This window comes from Asterias amurensis, chromosome 16 (assembly GCF_032118995.1).
Source record: "Asterias amurensis chromosome 16, ASM3211899v1".
NCBI classification, from domain to species: domain Eukaryota; kingdom Metazoa; phylum Echinodermata; class Asteroidea; order Forcipulatida; family Asteriidae; genus Asterias; species Asterias amurensis.
In genome coordinates, this window is record NC_092663.1 from 2,488,791 (window position 1) to 2,507,851 (window position 19,061).

At 37.7% G+C, this 19,061-nt stretch overlaps 1 protein-coding gene across 1 annotated transcript in view; it reads left to right on the forward strand.

Annotated features, from left to right (window-relative positions):
- The first annotated feature begins 17,076 nt into the window (after nucleotides 1-17,076).
- The window catches only part of LOC139949152 (uncharacterized), a 69,895-nt gene continuing 67,910 nt past the window's right edge, over nucleotides 17,077-19,061 (forward strand). Inside the window, exon 1 of the mRNA XM_071947552.1 lies at nucleotides 17,077-17,217. Coding sequence (XP_071803653.1) covers nucleotides 17,159-17,217 — 59 coding nt within the window. The 5' untranslated portion in view covers nucleotides 17,077-17,158. The remainder of the gene's footprint in view (nucleotides 17,218-19,061) is intronic.

Genomic DNA, 19,061 nt, shown 5'->3' on the forward strand with positions numbered 1-19,061 from the left:
TGACATCTTCTCCTGAGGCAACCACCACGGAGATAACCACTGTGGAGATAACTTCAGGTAAGTACAAAAGAATGATCTTTAGTTTTACTTTTCCAACCTTACTCTTGGGGATGTTCCAGAAAAATTATTGGTTCTTTCTTTTTTATTTGTTTGCTTATTTGTATGTGTTTGTATTTGTTGACGTGATGCAGGGCCAGCTACAACATCAGTTACGACAGCTGGACCAACAACTACTCAAGCATCGACAACTACGACAAATGTCACTACAGTATCGGTTCCATCAACTACAGCTGCAGCTACAACCTCGGCTGTGCCCACAACAACTGAAGTGGTCACAACAACTAGTGCTGTTTTGACTACCACTCCTACAGGAACAACCTCTGAGGAGACAACTGTTGTGACTACCAGCCCAGTGTCAACTACCACTGGTAAAGTTTTCTCTCATAATTATTCTCCTACTTCAACGTCAAAGCCTCATTTTTCATTTCTGTCTGAAGTGAAGATAAGAAAAACATTGGCAATGTTTCTTCCAAAAAATGTCATAAGCTTACTAAATATATGTCTAGAAATCTTTTATTAACCATTAAATTCTTTCACACAGGACAAGCAACAAGTACTGAAGTTTCAACCACTAGTGTAACAACTACCTCAGCTGGTACAACTACTGCAGGTCCAACTTCAACTGAACAAACCACTACCACGGTTGTGACATCTTCTCCTGAGGCAACCACCACGGAGATAACCACTGTGGAGATAACTTCAGGTAAGTACAAAAGAATGATCTTTAGTTTTACTTTTCCAACCTTACTCTTGGGGATGTTCCAGAAAAATTATTGGTTCTTTCTTTTTTATTTGTTTGCTTATTTGTATGTGTTTGTATTTGTTGACGTGATGCAGGGCCAGCTACAACATCAGTTACGACAGCTGGACCAACAACTACTCAAGCATCGACAACTACGACAAATGTCACTACAGTATCGGTTCCATCAACTACAGCTGCAGCTACAACCTCGGCTGTGCCCACAACAACTGAAGTGGTCACAACAACTAGTGCTGTTTTGACTACCACTCCTACAGGAACAACCTCTGAGGAGACAACTGTTGTGACTACCAGCCCAGTGTCAACTACCACTGGTAAATTTTCCTCTCATTATTATTCTCCTACTTCAACGTCAAAGCCTCATTTTTCATTTCTGTCTGAAGTGAAGATATGAAAAAGTTTGGCATTGTTTCTTTAAAAAAATTTCATAAGCTTACTAAATAAATGTCTAGAAATCTTTTGTTAACCAATAAATTCCTTCACACAGGACAAGCAACAAGTACTGAAGTTTCAACCACTAGTGTTACAACTACCTCAGCTGGTACAACTACTGCAGGTCCAACTTCAACTGAACAAACCACTACCACGGTTGTGACATCTTCTCCTGAGGCAACCACCACAGAGATAACCACTGTGGAGATAACTTCAGGTAAGTACCACAGAATGGTCTTTAGTTTCACTTTTCCAACCTTACTCTGGGGGTGTTCCAGAAAAATTATTGGTTCTTTCTTTTTTATTTGTTTGCTTAATTATGTGTTTGTATTTGTTGACGTGATGCAGGGCCAGCCACAACATCAGTTACGACAGCTGGACCAACAACTACTCAAGCATCGACAACTACGACAAATGTCACTACAGTATCGGTTCCATCAACTACAGCTGCAGCTACAACCTCGGCTGTGCCCACAACAACTGAAGTGGTCACAACAACTAGTGCTGTTCTGACTACCACTCCAACAGGAACAACCTCTGAGGAGACAACTGTTGTGACTACCAGCCCAGTGTCAACTACCACTGGTGAATTTTCCTCTCATTATTATTCTCCTACTTCAACGTCAAAGCCTCATTTTTCATTTCTGTCTGAAGTGAAGATATGAAAAAGTTTGGCATTGTTTCTTTAAAAAAAATGTCATAAGCTTACTAAATAAATGTCTAGAAATCTTTTGTTAACCAATAAATTCCTTCACACAGGACAAGCAACAAGAACTGAAGTTTCAACCACTAGTGTAACAACTACCTCAGCTGGTACAACTACTGCAGGTCCAACTTCAACTGAACAAACCACTACCACGGTTGTGACATCTTCTCCTGAGGCAACCACCACAGAGATAACCACTGTGGAGATAACTTCAGGTAATAACAAAAGAATGATCTATAGTTTTACTTTTCCAACCTTACTCTGTGGGGTGTTCCAGCAAAATTATTGGTTCTTTCTTGTTTGTTTGTTTGCTTAATTATGTGTTTGTATTTGTTGACGTGATGCAGGGCCAGCCACAACATCAGTTACGACAGCTGGACCAACAACTACACAAGCATCCACAACTACGACAAATGTCACTACAGTATCGGTTCCATCAACTACAGCTGCAGCTACAACCTCGGCTGTGCCAACAACAACTGAAGTGGTCACAACAACTAGTGCTGTTTTGACTACCACTCCTACAGGAACAACCTCTGAGGAGACAACTGTTGTGACTACCAGCCCAGTGTCAACTACCGCTGGTAAATTTTCCTCTCATAATTATTCTCTTACTTCAACGTCAAAGCCTCATTTTTCATTTCTGTCTGAAGTGAAGATGTGAAAAAGTTTGGCATTGTTTCTTCCAAAAAATGTCATAAGCTTACTAAATATATGTCTAGAAATCTTGTGTTAACCATACAATTCTTTCACACAGGTCAATCAACAAGTACTGAAGTTTCAACCACTAGTGTAACAACTACCTCAGCTGGTACAACTACTGCAGGTCCAACTTCAACTGAACAAACCACTACCACGGTTGTGACATCTTCTCCTGAGGCAACCACCACAGAGATAACCACTGTGGAGATAACTTCAGGTAAGTACAAAAGAATGATCTTTAGTTTTACTTTTCCAACCTTACTCTTGGGGATGTTCCAGAAAAATTATTGGTTCTTTCTTTTTTATTTGTTTGCTTATTTGTATGTGTTTGTATTTGTTGACGTGATGCAGGGCCAGCTACAACATCAGTTACGACAGCTGGACCAACAACTACTCAAGCATCGACAACTACGACAAATGTCACTACAGTATCGGTTCCATCAACTACAGCTGCAGCTACAACCTCGGCTGTGCCCACAACAACTGAAGTGGTCACAACAACTAGTGCTGTTTTGACTACCACTCCTACAGGAACAACCTCTGAGGAGACAACTGTTGTGACTACCAGCCCAGTGTCAACTACCACTGGTAAAGTTTTCTCTCATAATTATTCTCCTACTTCAACGTCAAAGCCTCATTTTTCATTTCTGTCTGAAGTGAAGATAAGAAAAACATTGGCAATGTTTCTTCCAAAAAATGTCATAAGCTTACTAAATATATGTCTAGAAATCTTTTATTAACCATTAAATTCTTTCACACAGGACAAGCAACAAGTACTGAAGTTTCAACCACTAGTGTAACAACTACCTCAGCTGGTACAACTACTGCAGGTCCAACTTCAACTGAACAAACCACTACCACGGTTTTGACATCTTCTCCTGAGGCAACCACCACAGAGATAACCACTGTGGAGATAACTTCAGGTAAGTACAAAAGAATGATCTTTAGTTTTACTTTTCCAACCTTACTCTTGGGGATGTTCCAGAAAAATTATTGGTTCTTTCTTTTTATTTGTTTGCTTATTTGTATGTGTTTGTATTTGTTGACGTGATGCAGGGCCAGCTACAACATCAGTTACGACAGCTGGACCAACAACTACTCAAGCATCGACAACTACGACAAATGTCACTACAGTATCGGTTCCATCAACTACAGCTGCAGCTACAACCTCGGCTGTGCCCACAACAACTGAAGTGGTCACAACAACTAGTGCTGTTTTGACTACCACTCCTACAGGAACAACCTCTGAGGAGACAACTGTTGTGACTACCAGCCCAGTGTCAACTACCACTGGTAAAGTTTTCTCTCATAATTATTCTCCTACTTCAACGTCAAAGCCTCATTTTTCATTTCTGTCTGAAGTGAAGATAAGAAAAACATTGGCAATGTTTCTTCCAAAAAATGTCATAAGCTTACTAAATATATGTCTAGAAATCTTTTATTAACCATTAAATTCTTTCACACAGGACAAGCAACAAGTACTGAAGTTTCAACCACTAGTGTAACAACTACCTCAGCTGGTACAACTACTGCAGGTCCAACGTCAACTGAACAAACCACTACCACGGTTGTGACATCTTCTCCTGAGGCAACCACCACAGAGATAACCACTGTGGAGATAACTTCAGGTAAGTACAAAAGAATGATCTTTAGTTTTACTTTTCCAACCTTACTCTGGGGGATGTTCCAGAAAAATTATTGGTTCTTTCTTTTTTATTTGTTTGCTTATTTGTATGTGTTTGTATTTGTTGACGTGATGCAGGGCCAGCTACAACATCAGTTACGACAGCTGGACCAACAACTACACAAGCATCGACAACTACGACAAATGTCACTACAGTATCGGTTCCATCAACTACAGCTGCAGCTACAACCTCGGCTGTGCCCACAACAACTGAAGTGGTCACAACAACTAGTGCTGTTTTGACTACCACTCCTACAGGAACAACCTCTGAGGAGACAACTGTTGTGACTACCAGCCCAGTGTCAACTACCACTGGTAAATTTTTCTCTCATTATTATTCTCCTACGTCAACGTCAAAGCCTCATTTTTCATTTCTGTCTGAAGTGAAGATATGAAAAAGTTTGGCATTGTTTCTTTAAAAAAATGTCATAAGCTTACTAAATAAATGTCTAGAAATCTTTTGTTAACACATAAATTCCTTCACACAGGACAAGAAACAAGTACTGAAGTTTCAACCACTAGTGTAACAACTACCTCAGCTGGTACAACTACTGCAGGTCCAACTTCAACTGAACAAACCACTACCACGGTTGTGACATCTTCTCCTGAGGCAACCACCACAGAGATAACCACTGTGGAGATAACTTCAGGTAAGTACAAAAGAATGATCTTTAGTTTTACTTTTCCAACCTTACTCTGGGGGTGTTCCAGAAAAATTATTGGTTCTTTCTTTTTTATTTGTTTGCTTAATTATGTGTTTGTATTTGTTGACTTGATGCAGGGCCAGCCACAACATCAGTTACGACAGCTGGACCAACAACAACTCAAGCATCGACAACTACGACAAATGTCACTACAGTATCGGTTCCATCAACTACAGCTGCAGCTACAACCTCGGCTGTGCCCACAACAACTGAAGTGGTCACAACAACTAGTGCTGTTTTGACTACCACTCCTACAGGAACAACCTCTGAGGAGACAACTGTTGTGACTACCAGCCCAGTGTCAACTACCACTGGTAAATTTTCCTCTCATTATTATTCTCCTACTTCAAAGCCTCATTTTTCATTTCTGTCTGAAGTGAAGACATGAAAAAGTTTGGCATTGTTTCTTCAAAAAAATATCATAAGCTTACTAAAGAAGAGTCTAGAAATCTTTTGTTAACCAATAAATTCCTTCACACAGGACAAGCAACAAGTACTGAAGTTTCAACCACTAGTGTAACAACTACCTCAGCTGGTACAACTACTGCAGGTCCAACTTCAACTGAACAAACCACTACCACGGTTGTGACATCTTCTCCTGAGGCAACCACCACAGAGATAACCACTGTGGAGATAACTTCAGGTAAGTACAAAAGAATGATCTGTAGTTTTACTTTTCCAACCTTACTCTAGGGGGTGTTCCAGAAAAATTATTGTTTCTTTCTTGTTTATTTGTTTGCTTAATTATGTGTTTGTATTTGTTGACGTGATGCAGGGCCAGCCACAACATCAGTTACGACAGCTGGACCAACAACTACACAAGCATCGACAACTACGACAAATGTCACTACAGTATCGGTTCCATCAACTACAGCTGCAGCTACAACCTCGGCTGTGCCCACAACAACTGAAGTGGTCACAACAACTAGTGCTGTTTTGACTACCACTCCTACAGGAACAACCTCTGAGGAGACAACTGTTGTGACTACCAGCCCAGTGTCAACTACCACTGGTAAATTTTCCTCTCATAACTATTCTCCTACTTCAACATCAACGCCTCATTTTTCATTTCTGTCTGAAGTGAAGACATGAAAAAGTTTGGCATTGTTTCTTCAAAAAAATATCATAAGCTTACTAAATAAGAGTCTAGAAATCTTTTGTTAACCAATAAATTCCTTCACACAGGACAAGCAACAAGTACTGAAGTTTCAACCACTAGTGTAACAACTACCTCAGCTGGTACAACTACTGCAGGTCCAACTTCAACTGAACAAACCACTACCACGGTTGTGACATCTTCTCCTGAGGCAACCACCACAGAGATAACCACTGTGGAGATAACTTCAGGTAAGTACAAAAGAATGATCTGTAGTTTTACTTTTCCAACCTTACTCTAGGGGGTGTTCCAGAAAAATTATTGTTTCTTTCTTGTTTATTTGTTTGCTTAATTATGTGTTTGTATTTGTTGACGTGATGCAGGGCCAGCCACAACATCAGTTACGACAGCTGGACCAACAACTACACAAGCATCGACAACTACGACAAATGTCACTACAGTATCGGTTCCATCAACTACAGCTGCAGCTACAACCTCGGCTGTGCCCACAACAACTGAAGTGGTCACAACAACTAGTGCTGTTTTGACTACCACTCCTACAGGAACAACCTCTGAGGAGACAACTGTTGTGACTACCAGCCCAGTGTCAACTACCACTGGTAAATTTTCCTCTCATAACTATTCTCCTACTTCAACATCAACGCCTCATTTTTCATTTCTGTCTGAAGTGAAGATGTGAACAAGTTTGGCATTGTTTCTTCAAAAATATGTGATAAGCTTACTAAATAAATGTCTAGAAATATTTTGTTAACCATTAAATTCCTTCACACAGGACAAGCAACAAGTACTGAAGTTTCAACCACTAGTGTAACAACTACCTCAGCTGGTACAACTACTGCAGGTCCAACTTCAACTGAACAAACCACTACCACGGTTGTGACATCTTCTCCTGAGGCAACCACCACAGAGATAACCACTGTGGAGATAACTTCAGGTAAGTAAAAAAGAATGATCTGTAGTTTTACTTTTCCAACCTTGCTCAGGGGGGTGTTCCAGACAAACTGCTGATTCTTTCTTTTTGTTATTGTTTCTTTAATTATGTGTATTCTTAAAAATTATTGGTTCTTTCTTTTTTATTTGTTTTCTTAATTATGTGTTTGTATTTGTTGACGTGATGCAGGGCCAGCCACAACATTAGTTACGACAGCTGGACCAACAACTACACAAGCATCGACAACTACAACAAATGTCACTACAGTATCGGTTCCATCAACTACAGCTGCAGCTACAACCTCAGCCGTACCCACTACAACTGAAGTGTCCACCACAACTACTACCATCGTAACAACCACTCCTACAGGAACAACCTCTGAGAAGACAACTGTTGTTACCAGTAGTCCACAATCTACAACTACTGGTAATTTCTTTACTTCAGATCTAATATAACATTTCTTTTAAAGGCAGTGGACACTCTTGGTAATTACTAAAAAATAATTATTAGCATAAAACCGCACTTACAAATGTAGTAACAAGTAATGGGGAGAGGTTCATAGTCTAAAACATTGTGAGAAACGGCTCCCTCTGAAGTGGAGTAGTTTTTGAGAAAGAAGTCATTTTCCACGAATTTGATTTTGAGACCTCAGATTTAGATTTTGAGGTCTCGAAATCAAGCATAAGAAAGCACACAACTTCGTGTGACAAGGGTGTTTTTTCTTTCATTATTATGTCGCAACTTCGATGACCGATTGAGCTTAAATTTTCACTGGTTTGTTATTTTATGCATATGTTGAGATACACCAAGTGAGAAGACTGGTCTTTGACAATTACCAGTAGTGTCCAGTGTCCTTAAACAAAATCTAAAAGGTAAAATTAAATTGTTACTTTTGTTCTGAGTGTGATTTAGTTTGACTGTTAAGAGCCTGTATGCCTGCTTATTTTGTTATTACTTATTTTTTTACCATTAATATGTATAAATTACATTAATGACAGAGTGCTGTACTTTTGTTAAACTTGAATGTTTTCAGGTGTCTCTTTGAAAACTAAATTATTTTGTAATTTTCTTTTATTTTATGTTAAGCAGGATCCCAGCCTTCTACCACTGAGGAGGTGTCTTCCACAACTGTTCCAGCCTCGACAACTATTACACCAAACGCCACCACTGTTCCAGTCTCGACAACTATTACACCAAACGCCACCACTGTTCCAGTCTCGACAACTATTACACCAAACGCCACCACTGTTCCAGCCTCGACAACTATTACACCAAACGCCACCACTTCAGGTAAGGTTTCAATTCAAATCTGTGTAGACAATAACAATAATAATATTATATTAATTATTATATAGCGCACGTATCTACCAAACAAGGTACTCAAGGCCCTGAGTATATACAAACTTTCAGAAAGATAGGTTATTGCATATGTACAGCAACCAAAGCCAGGAACATCGGGGCAAACCCCTTCTCATTTCTATAAGTGCACTGGGTTCTTTAACATGCGTTACACAACACAAAGGCTTTATGTCCCATCCGAAGGACGAAGCAATGGTAAAGTGTCTTGCTTAAGGACACAAGTGTCACGGCTGGGGATTCAAACCCAGACTCTGCTGATCAGAAACACCAGAGTTTGAACTCGGTGCTCTTAACCGCTCGGTCACAACACTTCCACAAGGACGAGCAATGGTTAAGTGTCTTGCTTAACAGTTTGACTTATTTATTCGCTTCTCTTCTTTCATGACATTCTCTGAAGGCTTTCTGTACATTGTGTGTGACATTCTTTTCACGGCAGGCATACTAAACAGTGCCGAGACAACTTTCCCCGCCATACTAAAAATTTTGCCTGACATACTGAAATGTTGAAACAAACTACAATTTCTTTAATTTTGTTTTAAATGCTGCTTTTACAATTCCTGTTTGTGAAACTCACGTAATATTTTTAATATTGCATTTAACACTATTGATTTGTATATTAAATGGTATTTTATTGTAAACCAAATTCCCTTTCCTTTAGTCTTTCACCCTTTTTTGGGGGGTGATGTATTTTTATGAAATAAACCAATATTGAGTTGAATCCCATCATGACCGAATTACATACGTAATATTTTGGTATACAAATGACTTTCTATCGTAATCTAAATAAATGCAATTTTTTCTCTTTCTAAAGTTGGCACTACAGCGACTGCCCAGCTGCCCATCACCTATTCAACAACAACAGAAGGTAATTTAATTCATTTCTGCATTTAATTATTACCCTGTTTTTTATCTGCTGTACTACCAAACCCTCTACACACTGCTTGGCAGATTCCCTGAAAATGGACAGAGCTCCACCCCATATTCATTTTATCATTTCATACTTGATTCAATCATTCTTTTAAAGCCCCTGGACACTATTGGTAATAACTCAAAATAGTTGTAAGCATAAAAAATTATTTTTTAACGATCAATGGAGAGCTGTTGATAGTACAAAGCATTGTGAGAAACAGCTTCCTCTGAAGTGACGTAGTTTTTGAGAAAGAAATAATTGTCCAAGAATTTGATTTCAAGACCTCAGGTTTAGATTTTGAGGTCCCGAAATCAAGCATCTGAAAGCACACATCTTCGTGTGACAAAGGGTGTTTTTTCTATCATTATTATCTCGCAACTTTGACAACTAATTGAGTTTTAATTTTCACAGGTTTGTTATTTTGTGCTAAGTTGAGATACATCAAGTGAGAAGACTGGCTTCGACAATTACCAAAGGTGTCCAGTGTCTTTGAATGTTGAATTTGGTTTATTTCACGCATTCGTTGCGACAAAATGCAAGTTCCAGAAACCAGTCGGTATCATTTGAATGCGAAATTTAATTTATTTCTACACATTCAATGCGACAAAATACAAGTTCCAGAAAGCTGTTTGTGTTATTTAAATGTTGATGGTCATTTATTTTCTACCCAGTGGTTGAGTCACCGTGCAAGTTCCAGAAAACCTACAACTTTTTGTATATCGGGGATTGCACCTCGACGCTGCCGATCAAACACACAGATTGTGTTGGACAGTGCCCCTCCAACAGCCACGTGCTCACTGGAATTAGCTCTACGGTCGAGTTCAACTGTGGATGTTGCACGCCTTCTGTACTACACAAGAACTACGTTCAGGTGCGCTGTCAGAACGGAACAGAGTTTATCCATCCTTATTATGAGATCAAGGAATGTGCCTGCCATCCGTGTAAATTCGACCCGTTTATGTCTCTGGTAGTCAATGAATACCGAGAGGGATAAACTAATCATCTTCCATTTTTAACTTTCTAGGGTCCAACAATTTGTTTACAAAGATTTATGTGAAGTCAAACGAGTATCTTTTTATTTGGTTTTTCGTTTGGTGGTTAGTGTTTGCTTGTTACACAATGTAACTCTCGAATTAAAGATGTTTTTTTTGTTTTGTTTTAGTGTGGATATGTTTTCTATCCTAACAACCGATAGGTTATTGTAGTTGTGTTATTCATTTGAACAAAGATGATGCTTACGTTAGGTCGAGGTACCTGGTAGCTCATTTAAAAGAGCGTTGGCACGTTAAAGCCATTATACACTTTCGGTACAGACAAAAAAAAATCAAAGTTCACAGATTCACAAATAATTTACAGGGTTTACAGAAGGTAATGGTGAAAGACTTATCTTGAAATATTATTCCATGAAATGCTTTACTTTTTGAGAAAACATTAAAACAATATCAATTCTCGATAGCGAGAATTACAGATTTATTTTAAACACATGTCATGACACGGCGAAATGTGGGGAAAAAAGGGTGGATTTTCCCATTAATTTCTCCCGACTCCGATGACCGATTGAGCCTAAATTTTCACAGGTTTGTTATTTTATATATAAGTTGTGGTACACGAAGTGTGGGCCTTGGATAATACTGTTTACCGAAAGTGTCCAATGGCTTTAAAGAGTTTATGTACTTTTTGTAGGACAAAAAACACAATGTTTACAGATTTACACTAAACTTACACAGTTTGAAGATATTGACATTGTTGTACTCATTTTTCGAATAGTACAGCACCTCAGCAACTAATATTTTAAGGTACGCTTTCTACTATCATTATCTTCAGACTGTGTAAGTTTAATGTAAATCTGCGGACATTGTGTTTTGTGTTTGAAAAAAAAGTACCCAAATCCTTTAATTCGGAGGTCGCAGGTTCAAGTTCACCTGGTAGTCAATGTTTCTTTGTTCCACCCAAAATTGTTTTAAATGTACCATATGGGCTTCCCTTGTGGTGTATTAGTTGAATTAACTTGAAGAAAAAAAAGCTGTTTACAAAATTGGTGAGAAAATATGACCTGCTGAATTGCAGTATGTTTTTTCATCTCTTTATTTAATTTGTGTTGTTCTCTCTGGATAAATACTCTCGTTTTGTGTTTGATGTAAACAAATTGATGGAACACCTGGACCCAATTTGATGGCTCTGCTTACCGTAAGCACAGAATCGGCGCTTACTGAAGCAGGGAATTTGTGCTTACGGCAAGCGTATTTTACGGGTTAGCTGCGAATTTCGGCTTCTGCGTGTGCGTACTCCACGTTACTAGGCATTCTATGCTTACAAGTCTAGCGCAGAAATTCACCGCTTGCACATAAGTGGGGAATCGTGATAGTAAGCGCAGAATTCAGCGGTAAGCAGAACCATATTATTGGGCCCTGATTGTTAAAACAGAAAGAGGAAAGCAGTGGAGAAAGTGACAGCTAAGTGCACAAAGATACTTAGCACATTTTGCTTCGAAGTGAACTAAACTCTAGGGCCCAATTTCATAGAGATACTTAAACAGAAAATGTTGTTTAACAATTTTCTGCCACGCAGAAATGAGCAGGATACCAGTCACGAATTGTACTTGTGACATGGCAGGTTTTGCTGGTAACCTGATTCTGGTAAGGTTAATTTTGTTTTGCTTAGCTATTGTTTTTGTTTAAGCAGCTGTGCGTAAATGGGCCCTGATGACAATGACCATGATTTATGATATAACGTTTCTAGTACTCGTAGATTGTGCAGTAGTTAGTTTTTTCCTCCTTTTTATGATGCATGTTTTAATATTAAATAGTTTAATACTTGGAACTTTCTACAGTACAGAACTGACTATAGAGAAGAATTACACAATATTAATAGCATCTGTAAAACCATAAGTTAACAATGGGTCAACCCGGCAGTGCTCACTCAGGTGAGCCCCTGACAAGAGCTAATCGAACGATCACACTCGCCCTCTCATGGTGACGTCATGCACCTGGGGCCAGCCCCAAGTAACCCACTCCACAAACAGGGCACTGGGGGCTGACCCGGGTGAGCCCCTGGAATGACATCAAAGCTATTCGAACAAACCAGGGGCAGACCGGGGTCTACTCAGGGAAGCTAAACGAACACACCCTAACATATCGATGTATTTTGCATATCAATGTGCTTTACATTAATGAGTGCCCTGGATATAATGAAGTCTATCTCAGCTCACTGGGGATGTTGCAGCCATAGATTGCCGAGAGGCGCCAAAGGCGTTTTCATACATAATGCCAACACACCCATACGCCTGCCACCGTGGACCTCCTAATGTTTATACACACATTTTTTGCAACAAGTCCCATTGGTTTTGTACTCTTTTGCCAACTGTTGACCTTTCCTGAATAGTGGACTCTAGTGTCCTCTTTTGTTATAGGTCCCCGCTTTGAATGTGTATACCTAGAAACACTCGGTATCTATTTTTAGCCACAGGGATAAAGAGAAGCAGTTATATCTTGCTGAAGGCACAATTGTCATGACCAGGACTGGAACCCACACCCAAATAAAAAAAGATAAGGTTTTTAAAAAAAGAGGAGGATGAGGGCCGTATTATTTATTATTCACTACTTTTTTCAAGATGGCCGCTTAGTATTTCAAATAAAACGGGCCACAAATTCTTCAGTTTGAATGAACCGCAAACTTATTTTATACCTTATTTTATTAGTTGCATGAGGACCTGTGTTAACACTAAAAAAGATTTGCTGGTCGGCACTCACTAATATTGTTTTATAAAACGGACAGTTACAAGTGTTCGAGAGCATCACCTTAGTTCGGGAAAAGCTCCTCGACAAGTCCTTTTTGAAAAGATGAATAATTTTTTTTTCCAAAAATCGAAAAATAATAAATAGTAAAAAAAAAAGGTTGCTGCCCCCAAAAAGGATGCGGGCGGGGACGATCAACTGGTTTTTTTTTTGTGGGGGGCCTAATGACTTAATCACTAGAACTTGAATTTTATGCTGTTAAAAGTTAAGACACGACAGCCAATACGAACAATTTGAATTATTTTACCGAACATACTTTAAAGGAAATTCTTGGACAGAATTCGTATTTAAATGCAGAAATTGTATTAAGTGTTCGAAGCTTTGCATGAAATTAAAGAAATTGTTAAAGTTGCATGGGGACTTTTATTGAGGTTGTTAAAAAGAGAAAATCGTAAGTTTTGTCTGTTTGTTCTAATTAAAATTAGTTTTTACTTATTTTGTTGTGTTGAAGTATTAACTTATTTTCCAAAAATATATTGTGATGTAATAATTTGATGAGTAAATATAGATAATACAGATATTTTTGGAAGCTAAAAAAGAGATTATATGCTTGTGTTTTTTTTTGTGTTTTCTTTAAAAATGTCACCAAATGTTGGTTGGTATTTATGTATTAAATTAATTGAATCGGGCCGAAAGATATTTTGTTTATATTAATCTACTTGCTAGGGTAGTTATAATGCTGTATGTATGTGAACATGAATAAATCTTGCAAATGATTATACCGTTTCACAATCTCTTTTCTCTGGTGAAAGTTTCCCTTTTTGATACCAACTTAAAAAGTGATTCACAATATTGTATTTGTGTCTTATTTACTCTTCTAATTATGAATAAATTAAGCATTACTACACAACGAAAACAATTATATTTTGGTTTTTTCTGTGAGCATGAAACAACAGGACGAAGTACAGACACCCAAACTAACATTTTCTTATTAATATTAATATTTTTTGTTGATCGTAACAGCAGATGTAACAACACCTAGGGGCAGTTTGTTTGTTAAAACTTCATTTGTACAAATTACAAATCAATACTGCAATATGTTCTATCTATGAATGCATATTTAAAATAATTTCTAGCTCAGCAGTTTTGTGTGATATTTTTTTTTTATGGAGAAATTTTATTTGTTATAAAAACTTCATTTGTACAAATTACAAATCAATACTGCAATGAGGGGATATTCTTTTAATATCTTTCTTGGCCGTTTGTTTGAAAAAACTTCATTGTATGTACTGTACAATCATTCAATACTGCAATAGTCTCTGTCTTTGAATACTTTGAATATTTGTTTGTTTGTTTGTTTGTTTTTTGTTTGCTTGCTTGCTTGCTTGCTTGCTTGCTTGCTTGCTTGCTTGATTGATTGATTGATTGATTGCTCGCTCGTTCGTTTGTTTGTTTGTCTGTTTGTCTGTTTGTCTGTTTGTCTGTTTGTCTGTTTGTCTGTTTGTCTGTTTGTCTGTTTGTCTGTTTGTCTGTTTGTCTGTTTGTCTGTTTGTCTGTTTGTCTGTTTGTCTGTTTGTCTGTTTGTCTGTTTGTTTGTTTGTCTGTTTGTCTGTTTGTCTGTTTGTCTGTTTGTCTGTTTGTTTTTTGTTTGTCTGTTTGTCTGTTTGTCTGTTTGTCTGTTTGTCTGTTTGTCTGTTTGTCTGTTTGTCTGTTTGTCTGTTTGTCTGTTTGTCTGTTTGTCTGTTTGTTTGTTTTTTTGTTTTTTGTTTGTTTGTTTGTTTGTTTGTTTGTTTGTTTGTTTGTTTGTTTGTTTGTTTGTTTGTTTGTTTGTTTGTTTGTTTTTTGTGTTTGTGTTTGTTTTTTGTGTGTTTTAGACATTGATCTCCATTATACTGACTGGATAGGACATTGCGCTATGCTGCGTGCTTAAACACGCGGCCCAACAATGGCGGCGCAATTCCTTCAAACGAGTAAATTAATGTGCACTTGGTCGGGTTTGAGTCTGTCAGTTGAAGTTGTAAATTGAGAATAGAAATGTGGGGAAAACATGACGATCGATAGTTTGAAGTATGAAAAAGTTTCTGATTGAAATGCAATAAAGCAAACTAACTTTACATTTGTTTCTATCAAATGCCCTATTAGTATTATGATAATGATATTTAATTTTCTAAACAAACACTCGGCCGAGAAACTGTATTGGGATTCAGGTACATGTTTTTTTATTCTTTCAGTTCATTGAGAAAATGGCAATAAACCATGTAAAGACAAAACAAGAGACGCTCCTACAATAAACAATTCGAGTAGGCACTAGAGTGAGAACTACATACTCGCTAAAATCGAGGGAAAAGAACAAGAAAGATGAAAACAAAATACAATGTGATAATTGAGAGTTGACTCCATTAACAAATTTAAACTTTTTATTGTTAAGCTTCTATTCATCATGTTAATTGAAAAACAATCCCAACAGCAAAACTTCCATAACCGTTTTACTGTTCCGCCAGAAATAAATATTTTTATTTTTGTCACAAATAACGAAGTCGGCTATTTCCGAGATGACTGATCCTCTCAACGAACTTGTATCGTCTGTACATAATTCGCATATACTTGTCGCTTTCCCGAACCTTTTACTTATTGATGCTATGACAAACATCTGTTGAAATCCGGGCTTCCCGTCCTCGTCGATTCCAGACAACCATCTGTAACGGAGCGAAAACAAAAATAGTATTGCTCGGTAAAAATAACAAATACTTGGCCTATAATAATTCTTTTATGAAAGATAGTTTAAATTTCCGACTTATATTTGTAACGTTAGATATAATAATAATAATATGAATCGCTAAAAAAATGCAAAGGCCTACCTACTTATGGAAAGACAATCCCTTTGCCGACTCAGTTTTCCCTCCTCCAGTGATTGACAGCCGCGCACGACTTCACCATCAGCATTTTTAGTTTGTTTGATCCGATTCCAATTGTATTTATCCCCAAATGGCAATTAAAAGGACGAAAACTTCTCTCTGCTTGCAGCAACTCCGTTTAAAAGTGTACAGCGCATTTCGTGTGACGAACGGTCTTCACCCGTTTGAAAAAATACGCGCGCGGCCTGCGTTTAGACGCGATGTCCTATCCAGTCAGTATATTGGAGATCAGTGGTTTTAGACAATCTTCACAGAATTCATTAAAAGGCTTATACAGCAAATGACAACAACAAGTTTTTTTCAATGAGTAAACGGATTTTCCTTTGGAACCAAACAATATTATGCATCAAATAAAATATATATAATATAAAGGGGTAATAAATTTACACTCAAAAGTTAATTTAGAAATCCCACGCACGTGCACACCCCGAATGTTTAACTTTTCATCCTATTGTTGTGTTGAAATTGTTTTTAGTCTACCAGATGTTCTATTAATTATGAATAAATTCAGCATCTACACAAACTTCAAACATTTACATTGCTTTTCATTTGAAGCATGAAACTATTTGATAGAATACAGACGCGCAAATTACAATATTCGGTTAATGATAATGACATTGCTTATAGTCAAAGCAGATGTTTCGAATCCTGGAGGCAGTTTATTTGTTTGTTTGTAAAAACTTCATTTTTGTACAAATTAAGAATCAATACTGCAGTTTGTTCTTTCTGTGAGTGCACATGTTGTGCTTAATAATTGCAAACTCGGCGGGAATTATTTTTTTGGGCGGGGGGTTGAGGGATTGGGTTCGTGTGGAGATATTATTTAAATTTGGGGCTCGACAGTTCATTTGCATATTGGTTTTTCTAGCCAATGAAATTGAAAGCAACCAAAACAGCAGTTTGGGTACTATCCAATGATTATGGCTTATTTTGAAAACGATTTCTGTAACCAGCATCATTCAACCAATCAGAATCTTGATTTACAACCTCCACGTAGGAGCCTCGCCTTTATGGCTCACATAAAAATCAATACTTTGACTCGATTTGTTCAAAGACTGTGGGCGCCGACTTCACTCCAGTTATCTGTAAACAGTGTTTGAAGGATAGCTGAAGCTCTGACGAAGGAGACGAACATAGCATCATCATGGGTCATGGCCTGCTCCAGTGCATGGTCCTTGTGATTGTGTCGTTTGGGATTCTTCGGTAAGTATATAGTTTCCCTAAGAAAATTATGTTTTTTCTCAACCTGTGCGCTAAGAATAAGATTTGTTTTCAAAGTTATCCATGCGACCCATGGACACAGACTGATAGCTATGCACTCTCTAAATACAAAAGAGTGAAAAGGCACTTTTTGATGAGCCATAATCGGAGCATAATATGAGGAACAACTCTTTTTCGAGTAATCTTCCACTCTTTTACATCATAGTTTGCATTCTGATTTTTCACTGTACTGTCCTGGAGTGAAACCCCTCTAACAGAGTGAAATAACCACCACTTTAAAAGAGCCTTATGAGGGACAACTCAAAATGTAAAGAGTGACGTTTTTCACTCTTGTATACATTTAGAGAGCAGTTAGTGTGCCTAAGTCAGTTTTAAAGTCAGTGGACACTATTGGTAATTAGTCAAACTAATTTTTAGCATAAAACCTCTTTTGGTAACGACTATAATGGGGAGAGGTTGATAGTATAAAATGGTGTGAGAAACGGCTCCCTCTGAAGATACGTAGTTTTCGAGAAAGAAGTAATTTTCCACGATTTGGATTTCGAGACCTCATAATTTAGAATTCGAAGTCACGAAATCAAGCATCTGAATGCACACAACTTCGTGTAACACGGGTGTTGTTTTCTTTCAATATTTTCTCTCAACTTCGACGACCAATTGAGCTCAAATTTTCACAGGTTTGTTATTTTATGCATATATTGAGATACACCAAGTGAGAAGATGCTTGGACCCTAATAGCAGATCATTTCTCATTATTAGTCTTCGATACGTCAGACCATTAAAGACACTGTGGACACTACTGGTACTCACAATAGTTATTAGCATAAAACCTTACTTGGTAACGAGCAATGGTGAGCTGTTGATAGTATAAAACATTGTGAGAAACAGCTCCCTCTGAAGTAACGTATAGTTTGTGAGAAATAAGTAATTTCTCACAAAAGTATTTGAATTGAATTGAATTCGAGACGTCAGCTCTGAGGTCTCGAATTCAAGCATGTGAAAGCACACAACTTTTTTCTTCCATTGTTTTCTGTCAACTTCGACGACCGTTTCAGTCTATTTTTTTCTAAATTATTTGCAAACTACATTTTTCACAATCTCGTGCAAACTATATTTTTTAATATTCTTGTACTTTTCACCTGAAAATGTGTTATTAGTCTCTGGAATTTTAATTGGGCTCGGTGTATAGTTCAGCTTGTGTCCGCTTTACACTGTTTAAACATCGAACGAACAAATGTTGGGCAACATCGTTTATCAAATAATTGGTCTGTTTTTAATAGAAAAGTACGGTTTCCCTGGAATTTTGACCTACACTAATTAACCAATTGGGCAATGAGAACTACCAACCAAATAATGGTTTATTTATATATATATATATATTTTTTTAAATATCACAGGCATAAAATTCATTGGGTGGGATTGTTTTCGCAGGACTCGGAAAAGTACTGAGTATACAGTGCTAACACACACTGCTGTATAGGCTAGGTAAAAACAAGTTAATTATTTATCCCCGATGCAAATTTAACATCTCTTATATCGTTGCGGTACCCGCTGCCAAAACATAGGATTCGAACTGCCTCTAGCTACCGGACAATCTCGTTAGTCTAGTTGGTAACAGAATGCTATAGAATTGCAAGGGTCGTGGGTTCGAATCCCACCCTAGTTGATATGCCTGTGATTCCCAGGACTCGGGAACGCACTGGGTAAATAGTGCTTACACACATCAGTGTATGGGTAAAAACCAAATAATTATATAACATTTTAGAGATGTTAAAACATGTATTATTAAATGGGACAAGTTGACTAACTCTTGGGGAAAGTTGATA